This window comes from Lactuca virosa, chromosome 6 (assembly GCF_052849685.1).
Source record: "Lactuca virosa cultivar CGN04683 chromosome 6, Lactuca_virosa_CGN04683_v6, whole genome shotgun sequence".
NCBI lineage: Eukaryota > Viridiplantae > Streptophyta > Magnoliopsida > Asterales > Asteraceae > Lactuca > Lactuca virosa.
In genome coordinates, this window is record NC_136431.1 from 15,866,829 (window position 1) to 15,883,902 (window position 17,074).

At 36.4% G+C, this 17,074-nt stretch overlaps 1 protein-coding gene across 1 annotated transcript; it reads left to right on the top strand.

The window, feature by feature from the left end:
- Positions 1-3,650, top strand: LOC145120137 (PGR5-like protein 1A, chloroplastic). Its single transcript, XM_079055930.1, has 10 exons — positions 1-363; positions 585-700; positions 806-902; positions 989-1,093; positions 1,196-1,248; positions 2,545-2,621; positions 2,805-2,856; positions 2,936-3,046; positions 3,144-3,241; positions 3,378-3,650. The coding sequence occupies exons 1-10, from the start codon at positions 162-164 to the stop codon at positions 3,445-3,447; spliced, it is 981 nt and encodes a 326-aa protein (XP_078912056.1). The 5' UTR covers positions 1-161; the 3' UTR covers positions 3,448-3,650.
- The last annotated feature ends 13,424 nt before the right edge of the window (positions 3,651-17,074 follow it).

Here is a 17,074-nt window from a genome sequence, read left to right on the forward strand (position 1 = left end):
CATTCCAAAATTATCGGCCTCGCTCCACACATTTCCTTCATATCTTATCCCTCAATCTTCCCAAAAAGAGTGATCAGCCAGATGAATAATGCAGTCGACGTTTCTTGCTCCCAACTTCACCACCACCACCACCTCCTCCACCTCCACGGCCGAAGCCGGAAATGGCCTCCAAATTAGGCTTCACTATAACCAACTCTCGCTTGTTCACTGTTCCTGTCCCAAGACCCTCGGTTTCTCCGTCTTTACCCACTTGTTCTACATTGTCTTCGTCGAGGGTTCAGTCGCTTCAACTGATTGGAAGAGACGTTTTGAGTCGATGCAGGCCTATAATTTTTTCCCCGAGGGCCACTACTGATCAGCCAGGTTCTTTAGGGTTTAATGGTTTATGTTATTCCAAGATTGTTGCTTTTAGATGTTAAATATCTTTAAACATTAAATTAGATTGGAGTACTATAGACTGTATTTAGGCATCCTTAGCTTTCAGTTTAATTTGAAAAACTCTAGACTTTGGGCATTCTTTTAAGATATCGTATAGCCATGTCAAATTTGTGTAAATTCTTATGGATATGTGGTGTTTATTTCAGGTGAAGTTAAAGAAGATGAGGTTGTTGACAGCAACATTATGCCTTACTGCAGCATTGAGAAACAACAGAAGAAGTCACTTGGAGAAATGGAACAAGACTTTCTTCAAGCATTACAAGTATTAATAACAATATTACCCTTTTTGCGACCTTTCTTTCCATTTATTTAGTATTTTGAAAGTGTCTGTTTTTCTTCTTTTAGTTAATCTCTTTCTTTCTTCTAGGCTTTCTATTATGAAGGAAAAGCCACCATGTCAAATGAAGAATTTGATAACCTCAAGGAAGAATTGATGTGGGAAGGAAGCAGTGTTGTAATGCTAAGTATGAATAGCTCAATAGCTTCTTGGTTTAACCTTTTGAGCTCTTCTTCTACCATCAAGATATCACTTGTTCTTTTAAACTTGCAGGCTCTGATGAACAGAAGTTTCTAGAGGCAGCAATGGCGTATGTATCTGGTAACCCAATAATGAGTGATGTAGAGTACGACAAATTGAAGATGCAACTGAAGGCATGTTAAGGAATACCTTGATATAATACACACATTTAAAATACTTGTATTTTGTTTGTGATCTCTCTTTTTTGCTTAAAAGGTATTTATGTTCTTTTTCAGAAAGATGGAAGTGAGATAGTGGTTGAGGGTCCAAGATGTAGTCTTCGTACAAGAAAGGTATTGCTTTTAGATCCGTTAATAGCATCTCCAATGGTAGTTTCTATAAAGAATTTCACTTGTAAAATTTATTACAATTTGGAAAAGGGAAAATGAGTTTGTAGGGTAATCAACTATCACTTTTGTACACATTTAGTCATTTTCTTATTTTTGTACAATATTTTCCATTAAACTCACATTTAGGCTATATTAAGGTTTTTCTCAAAATATTAACTTGCAATACCCAGTCAATATGGTTTGTTTTGAACTCATATAAGTTTAATAGTCAATTGTATAAAAAAATAAAAAAAAATGACTAAATGTGTACAGAACTGACAGTCATTATTACCCTATAAAGTCAATTTCCCTTTGGAAAACCCGTATTTTTACCATAGAGAAGTGTCCCAAAGGCGATTTTAGCAATTTATTGGTTATTAGAAATTAGAATAGTTTTGTTTTACATTTTGCCACTTTTGTTTTTATAATATTTTAGTTTACCCCATAATCAGTATTAAGATTTTATTAATCTATATAGTTGATACTGTAGAAGTATACAAAATAAAAATAAATATTATTTATAGACAATTATATCATTAAATGTCACTTTTCTAAACAATCAAAATAACATCAATACCAAATACTAAAAAACATAGTGGTCATTAATATTTTGAGAAAAAGACAAATATAGCCATCTTTGCTAATAATTTGCCATAAAAGAGCTTAAAATTTTCGTTATTCCTTAAGATAGCCACCAAATTTTGCAATGGTCCACTACTAAATGCATTAATTGCTGTGAAATTGGTCCCTCCTATGTAAGGCTATTTTCAGAGTTTTTCTCATTTTTTAGCCAACATTTTTTGAATTATGAAGAATAACTTCGCAGTTTAGGAAGTAAATTTTGAAGAATGTAACATTTGATTTTTTAATATTTTTTGGTGGGGACCATACAAAAAGCTAATTTCATATTAAATAGTGCATTTCGGAGTGGCCATTGGGAAATTGGTGGCTATTTTGAGAAATAATGAAAATATTAGGCTATTTTGTGGCATTCATTAAGGTGAGTGGCTAGACTTCTTTTTCTCTAATATCTTTATCATTTTTTTTAACTTAATATGTATAATTTATACCATCTTTTATTTTATTACTATATACGTGTGTTTAAAACAGGTAATTAGATGAGGGGCAAAAGTTTGTAATTGGAGTAGACTTATGATAATAGTTTTTTATTAACTATTGGAGACTATCTCAAGATGTGGCAAAAGTAAAAATATTAAAATAAAAGTTACTTCTACAACTGGTTAACATTCTTCTTTGTAGGTTTACAGTGACCTCTCTGTTGATTATCTCAAGATGTTCCTCATAAATGTCCCTGCTGCTGTTGTTGCAGTAGGATTGTAAGCCTTACTTTTCCACCATCATTTTGGTTTATACTTAGATGAATTTGATTCTTTGTTGCTAGATTTGTGCATTTTTTGTCACTGGTTTACTTTTCGTCTATTAATTTCATACGAGTTACTTTCTTTTCAATGAATTTAATTCTTTTTTGTTACATTTGAACATATGTTTGTGTACGCCAGGTTCTTCTTCCTGGATGACATTACCGGGTTTGAGATCACATACCTTTTGGAGGCAAGTGTTAGTTAATTATATCTCCTCCCTATTTTTTTTTTTTGTTGTTATTTATTTAAAATTTGTAATTTTTTATCAGCTTCCAGAGCCATTTAGTTTCATCTTCACGTGGTTTGCAGCTCTACCATTTATTTTGTGGTTATCCTTCTCATTTACCAGTCTCATTGTCAAAGACTTTCTGATATTGAAGGTAGTGTCTTTGTTATCAATATTATGTCTTATAAACTAAATAAATTACATAGTTACCATATTATTTTTATTGACTGATACAAAATTCATACTTTCAGGGGATTTGTCCAAACTGTGGTACAGAGAATAACTCTTTCTTTGGAACTATTTTGTCGATTTCCAGTGGAGGTACCACCAACAGTGTGAAATGCACAAAGTAAGTTTATGACTTGTATATCATTACTTATTGATTTCAATGACTGTTTGCAGCATGCAAAATTAAAGCAAAAAAAAGTAAACAATCTCCTTTAAGTAATCTTATTGTAACATGACAAGTAACATTGTGTTTTCAGCTGTCAAACGCCACTTGTGTTTGATCAAAATACTCGCTTAATAACACTGCCAGAAGGAAGTGAAGCTTGAGTGGAAACATCAGGGGAGGACGTATATAGCTCTTGTGTTTCATTAGGCCACAGTTTGATAAGTTACTGTTTGTATTCAAACGTTGCCTTGTATGCTGTGTACAATATGCAACTAGAGACCATGTACGTAACATATGTATATTTAAAATTGGGTACATACAAAGTTCATACAATTTAGAATATGCAAAATCGATGTTCACAAAACATATCTCATCTTGTACGTAGGTGAAACCTAATTAGCAACAAAGGTCATATATAAGTGGCATAGTGGTAAGCAAGTGAGGAAAAGTCTTAATTATGTAGAAGGTACCAATTTCGCAGTAAATACTGCCTATATGAACATAATTTCTTGTTTTGGTTAGTTTGAGTAACTAATTACATGTTCATGTCCACTTGTTTATGTTTATTAAAGATGTTAAATAAACATAAATGAACATATATGTATATAAACCAATGAACATAAATAAACGAATATATATAATATAAACATAAAGTAACATAAACATCGAAAAGAGTAAATAAATATAAACATTCAAATCAAATATAAACATATATGAACAAACTACTAAATAGATTTTGCTAAAAAGGAATTAGAAAAATAAGAATACTTACAAACATAAAATTATGTGAGCGAACATAAACCAATGTAAACGAACATAACGATCATTAATAAATGAACATTAACGAAGTTTTATAATAAATGAACGACCGAGATCATTGTTCGTGTTTGTTCGTTCAACTAAATGAACATAAAATCTTATTCAAGTTTGATCATTTATTAAATAAGTGAACATAAACAAACTTCCACACGAATGGTTCACGAACAGTCATATACAAGAGATCTCTCATTGTTCTAAAATCGATCTAGGCGGTGCCTAAGGGTAAGGCTAGGTCTGGCAATTGTCGACACGACACGAAATAAACAGGTTTGGGTTAAGCTTTTCAACCCGCCAAACCCATCAACCCGTTTATTAAACAGGTCATATATGAGTTTCTCAAAAAATATACGGGTCGACCTGCCAACCCGTTTAGAATTTTAATAAAAAAAATTATATATTTTTAAATGTATTAAGTATTATACACTATACAGTTTATACTTTATACTAGGATATATAAGATACCCGATACCATTGGCAATTTGACATTTGGCGTTTGTCCTAAATAATCTCAGTATCTCACAAACAAAATCGAATAAGCCCTCTGTCGCTCTCCCCTCTATGACGAACGACATGTGATGAACGACAGAACGAACTCACGAAGAACGGCGGCATGAATGATTGAATAATTATTGAACAATGTCGACACCTGAACGTGAACGGCGAACACACAACGCAGTAGGCAATTGATTTGCTGCGATCCAACCTACGAACACAGGAACCCAAATCAGACCCACAAACCCAAATCTAACCCACGAACCCGCCAACCTGTAAACCCGTATAACTAAGTGGGTTGACGGGTCATATATGGGTTTATGTTCCAAACCAGCCTACCTGTGACCTGTATAGTTAAATGGGTCGTGTTTGGGTTGGTATATTTTGATCCGCCAACCCGAACACGGCACGATTGTCAAGCCTAGGTGAGGCGATGCTATGCTGACTAGGATTTCAGAAATCAGAAAAAAGAAATCAAAACCAACAAAAAGTAGGCCATTCGTTGAAAATCGGGACCAATTGGTCAATATGGCAACTAGTCGGTTAAAATCGATGGGTAGTCGAATGGAAAATAGGAAATTGGCAAGTACGGTGACTATTATGGTTCCAAAGAGGAGATGGATAGGGTTCCATTGAGTGTTGGGGTTAACTCAAACATGAAATAGAACCAAAACAAGAATGAGATATGGAGGAAAAGGTGAATATTAGTTGTTTGCAAGTGTGTAGGTGATAGCGGTGAGGGCTATAGTTATGGTGTGTTTCAGTGAGGGCATGACAAGGTATTAGGTATTCAAAACGAAAAACATGAAATAAAAAGATATGAATAAATAAAGAAGATAAAGTATTTATGATGTTCACACGACTTGGGTAATTATGCTATGCACATGTGAACTAGAAAGATTTATTATTGATCTCGAGATAAAGTTTACAACTACATTAAGGTTCTATATATAGAACTAGGTTGTAACATCCCAAAAGTACTGATAAAGATTTTTCATTTTTATAACCATCAAATCAATACATCAAATGTTTCAAAACCAATCATAGTAAAAATGTTTCAAAACCAAACACTCAAATTTAGCATCTCCAATAACTCCAAACAGGAAGAAGGATGCTTATCAATAATGTCAGACCATTCCACCAGCCATTTCCACAGTCTCGAGGCAACAGGAGATGAGAAAAACACATGATCCAAACGATCCTCATCAACACGACAGAATGGGCACAAAGTTAAGGAAACATAAACTCCATGGCTCAATAAATTAGGGGTAAGAGGGATACGATTCCTTATCAATCTCCACACAAAGAAATTAACTTTTAACAGGATCCATTTCACCCACTGGAACGAATGCGCATTGATATCAATGAAGGCACCGATGAGGAGTCTGAAATCTATAACTAAGAGAGAAATGTTGTCATAACCTTTCCAAAGCCACCTATCATAACCACTAGCAAACTGAAAGTTATTTAAAGTGTTAATTAGAAACGACATTTGATCAAATTCTCTTCTAGATATGATCTGCCAAGACCAAATCCAATTCCACTTTAAAACCTAAATAGCTTCCAATTTAACTCTATCCATAACAAGGCAATCCCTATTGACTTAACACCATATAGATTCATACATAAATCTTTCAAAGCAATGTCACCACACCAACAATCTTTCCAAATGTATGTTTTATCCCCAATGCCAACCAACCTCTTTAATAAATCGACCAACACAACCCCTTTTTCCAATAACTCATTATCAATTTGAGAGATGCTAAGCCACACACCCTTAATGAAGCTTTTAGCAAGAGGCCACCCATCCATCAACTTAATATTATGAATCAATTTTATGCAAGAAACCCAAATGGAATCATACCCATTTTTAAGCCGCTACCACTGTGACAACCCGAAAATTTTTGCCTCGTAAGTCCAGCCATTCAGTTCAATCGAGAGTCAGACCCGTTTCTGCTATCATTTAGCATTGTTTAGAGTTTGTTTAAGGGTTCTAAGCTCAGTACATTCAAGCATTGGGTATAGGATTGAGTTGCTAAAGTTCTTCGCGTTGAAATCGAGCCGAACACTCCATCCAAGGGAGTGTACGGCCGTACACATGGGTGTACGGCCGTAAACCCATGATGACCGTACACCCACCCCTATATATAAGTCCTCCCTTTATTTTTATTCATTTCTTAAACTTCCAACTCAAGAAATCGGGTTCTCTCTCAACTATCATCAAACTTTTTCACCTAGATCTTCAAAGAAAGTAAGTATTCTTCCATTGTTAGCTGATTCATTGCTATATCTAGTAAGGATTCATGATTTCATCCATGAATCATCTTCAAAACCCAAGAACATCAAGAGTGTACGGCCGTACACTCTATCTATGGTCGTACACCCTTGTTAAGTCCATGATATAAGGCTTTAAACACTTGCTAGGTGCTAGTTAACCATTAGAACTCTTGAACCCTTGAACCCCTTTGATTTAAGACCCAAGAATCGACCATTTTGCAAGAACAAAAGGAGTGTACGGCCGTACACCCTTGTATGGCCGTACACACCTCAAAACACTCCAAAAGGGCCTCCAAAATGAGAACTTAGTGCACATTCTTGTTGAGCATTAGACCCTCTAGTTTCCCCATGGTTCAAAACACCCTCTTGTGCATATTTTACCATGAGTGTACGACCGTACACTCCATGGCCATACACACCATATTGTGGCCGTATACACCCCTTTGATGAATCACATGTGATTCTAACACTTTGTCCAAGTGTTTCCTAGTCCTTAAGGGTGTTTCCTTGCATGTTAGTTGCTTTTAAACACTAAATTCATGCCAATATATGCCATTATATATCATTAGGACTTGTTGGTATCTCGAGACTTCATTCGTGGAACTTCTCATCCTTACGCACATATTCGTTTGAATCACCCACATAAGGTGAGTTCATACCCCTATAATCAATCTTTTAACTGTTTTAAATGCTTTTAGGGGGGGGGGGGGGAGGGAATACAAGTTGAACACAATGATAATTGTGTAAATGTTTTGCTATAAACATCATTTTACCAGATTGCTTATGTATTTATAAGTGATCAAAACATTTCAAAAAATCTTTTTAAGTTATGTTACTTTATATTTTATAAAACTCCGTTTTTAAAGTACAATCATAACTTAGTAGATAAATGAGTCTTTTCTTCAAGTCAATAACAGTTCAAAGTAAACATACTAGTAAACTATAATAGGTATAGTTTAGGGGTTCAGTTTACACTAGAACATAGAGAACATACTATAAAGAGAAAAAGGGAGGTAGATACAATACACGATAACATAGAGAACATACTATAAAGAGAAATATGGAGGTAGATACAATACACGATAACATAGAGAACATACTATAAAGAGAAACATGGAGGAAGATACAATACACGATAATAGAAAGAACATACTAAATACTATAACAGAAGAACAAATCATGATTAACAAAATTATACCAATGATCACTAACTCATTGTTCTAAACAAAAGGTGATAATAAATGTGGTATACAAGATCAAGATAACTTTAATGTGAGACTACTTCACGGCTTAGCAATTTGTTTGCGTAAGTTGCGTTTTGTAACCAGAATCTCTTGCAGGGAGAGCGTATAGTATGGGTACAACCACATCACATTATGACCTTAATAAAACAAACTAGTTTTAAGGTAGTCAGTACTTCAGTATGTCAATTTAAAAGACAACTGAAAACTTACATCAACACAAGTGACAAACAGAACAATCGAGTCATAGTACATTCAGTATAAAGGGGCCTATAATGCTAACTTTATGATTCCTTAGTTTATACATCAGGTATATATATTAATCGGATCCGACAGGTAGTAGGATGTGTGCTTTCCGCTTCATTTCCTGTTCCTTGTTTGGTTGTGGGCTTAGAGCAGATTCACCCAACCTACTATCTATCCGATCTTAGCTATATATATATTCTGTATTCACCAAGTAATCATAAGGAGTACCAGGTATGGGCCAGGTCATAGTATACTAATTCAATACACCGTTTTCTAGTACAAAACATACTTTTCAAATAGAACATTTGGTAAACAAAACTAGAAACTTACCAGTAAAGGTTTAATCCATTTTATTAAACCAGTAGAACTTAAAGGACCTCAGGTGGTTAATTCTATAATACCTTAGTTTATACATCAGGGTTATATATAATTAATACCCGATAGGTAGTTGGATGTGTGCTTTCCGCCTTACTTCCTGTTCCTTGTTTGGTTGTGGGCTTAGGGTAGATTCACACAATCAACTATCCGTTCGATATTAGATTATATATAGCTTGTACAAACTAAGTGATTATAGAAGGAACTATTGTGGTTACTATTCTTACTAAAGGAAATAAGGGTTTAATCCATTTATTTAAACCAGTATAACTTAAAGGACTTTAGGTGGTTAATTCTATAATACCTTAGTCTATACATCAGGGTTATATATAATTAATACCCGATACGTAGTTGGATGTGTGATTTCCGCCTCATTTCCTGTTCCTTGTTTGGTTGTGGGCTTAGGGCAGATTCACACAATTAACTATCTATTCGATATTAGATTATATATAGCTAGTATAAACTAAGTGATTATAGAAGGAACTATTGTGGTTACCATTTTTACTAAAAGAAATAAGGGTTTTCTTAAAGAATATTTTCATCAATTATAAATGAACTATTACAGTTAACTTCGTGAGTACCAAGTGAATATGCCAGGGTTATATACAACGATGATTTAACAAACAATGGGATGTGTGCCTTCCGCCTCATTCCCTGTTCCTTGTTTGGTTGTGGGCTTAGGGAAGATACACACAATCAATTGTTTGTTTAGTCTGGGTTTTATATAACTTGTATCCATTTAGTACTTATAGAAAGGATTGTAGAGTCATTTTTACTTAACTTTCATCAAAGGAGGAAATATAGGATTTTCTGGAGGAACAGGCGAACCTTTTCTAAAAAAACTTACAACTTACTTACATCACTAAAATCTTATGAACTCACCAGCTTAAATGCTGATCTACGCTTTCAAAATAACTTGTATTCTCAGTAGACTAGTAGACAGGTATGCGCACCGGGATTCAGAAGATGGAGCATAACAGCTTCATGTCTTGTTTTGTTATTTACTTTGTAGTCTATGTTATGTGAACCACATACTTTGTAAACACTTTCTTTCTAATGAAATGGTTGTTTATTAGTTTGATTACTATGATGCATGACTTGTGATACTAAACATGACGTCCTCCGCCCCCGAACGTTTCTGCCGTTCCGGTTTTGGGGTGTGACAACCACCAACTGGCAAGGAGAGCCAAATTTGCCTCATTAAGACATCCAAATCCAAGCCCACCGTGTAACTTCCCATTTTCATACCAAAAAAATCAATTTTAATTAAGCTAAAACATCATTTTCATAAGATACAAGTTAGGAAATCTCAGTTGTTTCAAAGTACATTCATAAGAACATCATAGTTATCAAAGTAACGCGGAAACACCATTGTTGCTGATGAGTGTGTACAGTCACACCTTCGCCTTCACACGATCAACCAAAGTACTTGGAACACATTTAATCCACAACTGTAAGCCAAATCTTAGTGAGTTCCCCCAAAGTACCATATACCACAATATACATACAATACATGCATACATCCGAGCCTTCCGTCTGACTGGCCCGCCTTGCAAGGCCTATAGTACACCTGGAACGCTCCCCTAGCCTATAGTGTCACACCCCCAAACCGGAACGGCGGAAACGTTCGGGGGCGGAGGACGTCATGTTTAGTATCACAAGACATGCATCATAGTAATCAAAGTAACAAACAACCATTGTATTAATATTAAATTGTTTACAAGTAGTGATTCACAAAAGATAGAATCCAAACTAAATAACTAAACAAGAAATGAAGCTACTATACTTCATCTTCTGAATCCCAGCGCGCGTACCTGTCTACTAGTCTCCTGAGAATACAAGTTATTTTGAAAGAGTAGATCAGCATTTAAGCTGGTGAGTTCATAAGATTTTAGTGATGTAATGTAAGTGTAAGTTCTTTTAGAAAAGTTCGTCTATTCCTCCAGAAAATCCTATATTTCCTGATATGATGAAAGATAAGTAAAAATGACTCTACAATCCTTTCTATGAGTACTAAACGGATACAAGTTATATAAAACCTAGAGTAAACAAACAATTTGTTGTGTGTATCTGCCCTAAGACCACAACCACAAGGAACAGGAAATGAGGCGGAAGGCACACATCCCATTGTTTGTTAGGTCTTCGTTGTATATAACCCTGGCGTATTCACTTGGTACTCACGGAGTTAACTATAATAGTTCCTTTATATTTGATGAAAACATTCTTTAAAAAAAACCCTTATTTTCTTTAGTAAAAATGGTAACCACAATAGTTTCTTCTATAATCACTTAGTTTATACTAGCTATATCTAATCTAATATCGAACAGATAGTTAATTGTGTGAATCTTCCCTAAGCCCACAACCAAACAAGGAACAGGAAATGAGGCGGAAAGCACACATCCAACTACCTATCGGGTATTAATTATATATAACCCTGATGTATAAACTAAGGTATTATAGAATTAACCACCTAAGGTCCTTTAAGTTATACTGGTTTAATAAAATGGATTAAACCTTTCGCTGATGAGTTTCTAGTTTAGTTTACTCGATGTTCTATCTGAAAAGTATGTTTTGTACTAGAAAAGGGGGTATTGAATTAGTGTACTATGACCTGACCCATACCTGGTACTCCTTATGATTACTTAGTGTATACGGAATATATATATAGCTAAGATCGGATAGATAGTAGGCTGGGTGAATCTGCTCTAAGCCCACAACCAAACAAGGAACAGGAAATGAAGCGGAAAGCACACATCCTACTACCTGTCGGATCCGATTAATATATATCCCTGATGTATAAACTAAGGAATCATAAAGTTAGCATTATAGGCCCCCTTTCTACTGAATGTACTAAGACCCGACTGTTCTGTTTGTCGCTTGTAATGATGTAAGGTTTCCCTAGTTTATAACTATCTTTACTCGAAAATAATTTGCATTACCTTTTATGTGAGGAAATCACAATATGAAAGTATGTAATAGTCTTTTAAACTGACTACTGAAGTACTGACTACCTTAAAACCAGTTGTTAATTAAGGTTAAAATGTGATGAGGTTGTAACCATACTCGATTTGACTAGTATAAAACACGGCGCTCCAAAGGCGTCAAAAATGGTATGACATTTGTCAACCGTAGACTTGCAAGTCCCACTGTAGCTAGAAGCAAGGTTAGGGTGTCAATCTCGTATAGATCTATACACAAACTCACGCTCTCCCTCTATGAGACTCTGGTTACAAAACCCGACCTAACAAGTATATTGCTAAGTCGTGAAGTAGTGCTTTCACATTATTGTTATCTTGTTCTTGTTACAGTATGTTCCTCCCTAAACTTGTTATAGTATGTTCTCTCAGTTCTAGTGTATAGTATGTTCTCTCTGTTATAGTGTAGTATGTTCCTCCTTGTATTAGTTATAGTATGAACTGAACCCTTAAACTATACATATTATAGTTTACTAGTATGTTTACTTGAACTGTTACTGACTTGAATAAAAGACTCATTTATCTACTAAGTTATGATTGTACTTTAAAAACGGTGTTTTATAAACAATAAAGTAACATAACTTTAAAAGAGTTTTTGAAATGTTTTGATCACTTATAAACACATAAGCAATCCGTTAAAATGATGTTTATCACAAATAACATTTACACAATTATCATTGTGTCCAACTTGTATTCCCCCCCCCCCTTTCCCTTAAAAGCATTTAAAACAATTAAAAGATTGATTATAGGGGCATGAACTCACCTTATGTGGGTGATTCAATTGCAGATTCGTGTAAGGATGAGGAGTTCCACGAATGAATTCCCGAGACACAAACGATTCCTAAATGACATATAATGGCATATATTTGCATGTAATTAGTGTTTTAAACAACTAACATGCAAGGAAACACCCTTCGGGACTAGGAAACACTTGGACTAAGTGTTACAATCACATGTGATTAACTAAAGGGAGTATACGGCCACACCATGGAGTGTACGGCGAAGGGGTGTACGGCCATGGAGTGTACGGCCGTACACTCATGGTAAATCATGCAAAAGAGGGTATTCGATCCATGGGGAAACTAGTGGGTCTATTGTACAACAAGAAGATGAACAAAGTTATCATTTTGGAGGGTCTTTTGGAGGATCTTGAGGTGTGTACGGCCATGCAAGGGTGTACGGCTGTACACTCCTTTTGTTCATGAAAGATGGTCGTTTCTAGGGTGTTAATCAAGAGTTTCTAATGTATACTAAGCATATGAAAATGATACTTACGATTTGGAAGCTTGAAGAGGGTTCATGGCCACCAAGAACAAGTGTGTGTTCTTGGTGTTCTTGGTGAAATGGATGAATGTTTGAAGATCTATCATAAAGAGATGTTTTCATGGATGAATCATGAGATGATACATAACTAGGGAAGATATCAAGAAGGATAGAAGAATCACTTACGATTTTGGAGGATTAGGATGAAGAATCTTGATGATACTTGAGAGAGAACCGATTTTATAGACTTGGAAGTGTAAGAAACGAAGAAAATGAAGGGATATGATACTTATGGGGGTTGTGTTCACGGCCATCATGGGTGTACGGCCGTACACCCATGTGTGCGGCCGTACACTCCCTTTGATTGAGTGTTTGGCTCGATTGCAACGCGAAGAACCTAAGCTAACACTTCCTTAAACCCAAAACTTGATTGTACTAAGCTTAGAACCCTTAAAATGATCCTTAATAATGCTAATTGATAGCAGAAACGAATCTGACTCTCGGTTGAATTGAATGGTTGGACTTACAAGGAAAAAAATTACGGGTTGTCACATCATCCCCCCGTTAGATGGAATTTCATCTCGAAATTAGCTTTCTTAGCAGTACTACTGGGGTTGTGCTCCTCTGATTGGCAGAATACCCACTCGTAGACCTGGGCAACTTTGCCCTAATGTCCATGATAGGATTCATACCTGGTCCATCTATCATTACCTCGTGTATACAAGTCGTATATAATTAGGATTAGTAAGACGGTCAGATGTGCGACTCTGCCCCAGGTCCACAACCAAACAAGGAACAGGAGATAGGGCGGAAACACACATACTAAATCTGCATAATCATAATTATATACCACCCTCGCGTATACACTTATTAGTGATAGTTGGGCTGTATTTGTCCTTAGCCTCTGTGCTTGAACTTGATCTGTTGGACGAGTGGTAGTTCGGGAAGGTCTGCTGAATATACGGTAGCAAGGTTTCGGAGGGCAAGGTGCTCTTCGCATGAGTATTTCGGGTTTTAGAATACGAGGCAGACGATTCTGAAGTCTGGGTCGGGCTGTCGTTACGAATGACGAGGGTTTCGCGAATTTGACAGTCAAGGCGATGGAAAAATATGAACTTAGTATGGTGAGGACCACGCCAATTCATGACGAATGATAGCAACGGACTCTTTACTGAACAAAAGTTTGGCCGATTTGAAAGAAACGTTTGTTATACGATGATGTATCCCTAGTGTGCTCGACAATGTACTCTTGTGTAGACTTTCTAGTGCTTTCTGTTTTCTCCTTGATGTTAACACTTCTACGTATCGTACTGCGATGAGCGAGTGCATACAATGAAAGTGCTTTGATAACTAGTGTCGATACTTTATACTACGATTCTCCTCGGTACCACTATGATCGCCTGGCATATACAAGTTATGAATAATTAAGATGAATAAGACGGTCGACTAAGTAACTCTGCCCCGAATCCACAACCAAACAAGGAACAGGAATTAAGGCGGAATCACTCACTCTAAGTTTGCAAAATCTTAGCTATGCACAACCCTGATGTACATACTAAGCCATCATAGCTTCTCTGAACGAATCTTTTAGTTCTCTTGAATACTGTGACTTGTTCAGATTAGTGAGTTATTATAATTACTTTTAAACGTTTTCCCCAAGCTTTAATCTTATATAAATATAAATTAATTTTTAAAGTAATTATTTTATTTCGAAAACGTATCGCTGCTCGTTGGCGACTCCGGGGTAGATTCTCCTGCGGTGATCATCAGAATTCGTCCATCCGCTCCTGAGTTATTTGTTATCGGGCAGTCTCTCCTATAGTGTCCAATATCACCACAGCCATAGCAGGCTTGGTTTTCTTCAACACCGGGGACTTGGGAGATCGGTTGAGTCGGTGCCCTGCAGAACCGGGCAGTGTGTCCCTTTCTGTGGCAGTTCAGGAGCTGCATTTCCCGACATACTCCAGGACAGTTCAGGAGCTGCATTTCTGTGGTGGTAGTTACAACCATCCCACTTCAGGAGAGTTCCAACATATCGACTGGCAGATGCTGGAGTAGCAGGCGTTGTGGTTGCGTATATAGTACTCGTTTGTTGCTCCTGTGGGGTTTCCTGTGTTGTTTGCTTCTTCTTCCTCTTGTTCCCTGACTTCCGTTTATAGTCCTCTCCCCTTGATGGCTCGGGAACGGGGACTACCATGCCATGGCGGACTCCATGGTCAATGAGCCGCTGAGCCAGGCGTTTGGCACTATCGGATGTAGTTGGGTTAGAAGACAGTACATCTCCCTGAATCGGGGTAGATAAACCCCAGATGTACCTTTCTATCTTCTTACTTTCTAGGGTAACCATCCCAGGGCATAGTGCTGACAGGTCGCTAAGCCTGTCAGTGTAGGTCACTATGTCCGAACCGACCATGGTGTGCTCCCATAGTTCTTGTTCCAGCTTTTGAACTTTGCCCATCGGGCAGTATTCTTCCAACATCATCTCTTTCAGGTTCTCCTAACCTATTGAGTTAGCCACTGATAGGGTCAATGACTTAACATGGCTATTCCACCACGTCAGGGCTCTGTTGGAGAAGGTGCAGACAGCAAACTTCACTATGCTCCCTTCTGGGCACGAACAGATTGCGAAGACCGAATCTGTTTTCTCAAACCATCGCATTAGAGCAATGACTCCACCATTTCCATTAAAGGATTTGGGTTTGCATTTCATGAAGTCCTTGTACGAACACTCCCTTGGGTGTCCATGAGTAACTCCGGGGTTAGTTAAGTGGGTACCGCTACTAGATCCGTAGGTACCACTTTCGCTGATGTGAGATAGAGCAGCTGCCACTGCGGCTGATATCGCTGCTTGGAGAGCAGCATGATCGAACTGTGGAGTTTGAGTTGGGTTTATCGGAGTAGTGCACCTGTTTGATCTGCGAGGAGGCATCTTTGCTAAAAGAATACAAAGACAAGATGGAAATAAGTCTATAGCAGTGGATATGATCCGAAAGCTGAAAGACTAAGTTATCCTAGTTCTGAATGTATTTGGTTCTGAATTTCGTAGAGTTCTGGAAACAATTCATAAAGAAGGAGCCTATTATAAAATAAACTTTATGAATCTGAAGTGGCTATCCTCGATTGAATATCTGCAAATTGAATAACTGATACAAGTTGCATGAAAAAGAAATAATTCTAACACATAGCGTGAGTAGTGTAACCACTAACTCACGAAGTCAATTAAGGTAATTATTTATTAGTTTGACGCATATGACGTTTTTAGTTTCTCTGGCTGATCACTTCTTGTAAACTTCTCATGAACCTGCTCTTGTTCCTCCTTGACTCTTCTGCTGACCGCTATGAGGAAGTTGTTACATCTATCTGGGTTTGTCGTGCAAGAATGGAAGTGTCTAAAGAATCTATGAGATTTAGGTGAAACATTATGGGGTGATCCTTTTCGGGTCCTCCTATAATTGCGCAATGTATACAAGTTGTATATAATTTAAGATTAAATAGACCTTCGAATAAGTGATCCTACTCCAAAACCACAACTAAACAAGGAACAGGTAGTGAAGCATAGATCACAAATTCTAAGTCTATAAAATTTCAATTATATAAAACCTTGGAAGTATACACTCCGGAATCATAGACCTACCAGAAGGGTCTTTACATTATCACATAAGTTATTTATATAGTGCCTAAAATACTCATATAGTATTTTAATACAGTGAACTTGGTAGGTTTTAAACTTTTTGTTGTCTTATAGTATCATAAAATACTCCCATAGTATCTTAACCTTATGTTCTGATCTAGAAATCCCTTGAATAGAGTTAGGTAAGTTTTAAGACTGTTGCAACACCACATCACTCCCAAACACATGTCGGTCACATCTGGAATGAATATAGTTGATCAGGCTATATTGATCCTAGATAAGATTACATAACTGTCCATGTTTGACCGCAGTGTTCAACCTTTAAATACTTATGTTCTGCTCTTCTTGTGATACTTGTTCTAGTATGTATATATTTATAAGCATGTATGTATATTTTTATAAGGTACTGTTATATCTTTAAAATATATTATTATTCAGAGCACTTCGGCCCCATTGCATTTATAAATAT

Coding starts and splice junctions, on each gene's coding strand:
- LOC145120137 (XM_079055930.1), top strand. CDS start 162: ATGGCCTCCAAATTAGGCTTCACTATAACCAACTCTCGCTTGTTCACT. Junction 903..988: donor AAGCAGTGTTGTAATGCTAA/GTATGAATAGCT, acceptor TTAAACTTGCAG/GCTCTGATGAACAGAAGTTT. Junction 2,857..2,935: donor AGATCACATACCTTTTGGAG/GCAAGTGTTAGT, acceptor ATTTTTTATCAG/CTTCCAGAGCCATTTAGTTT.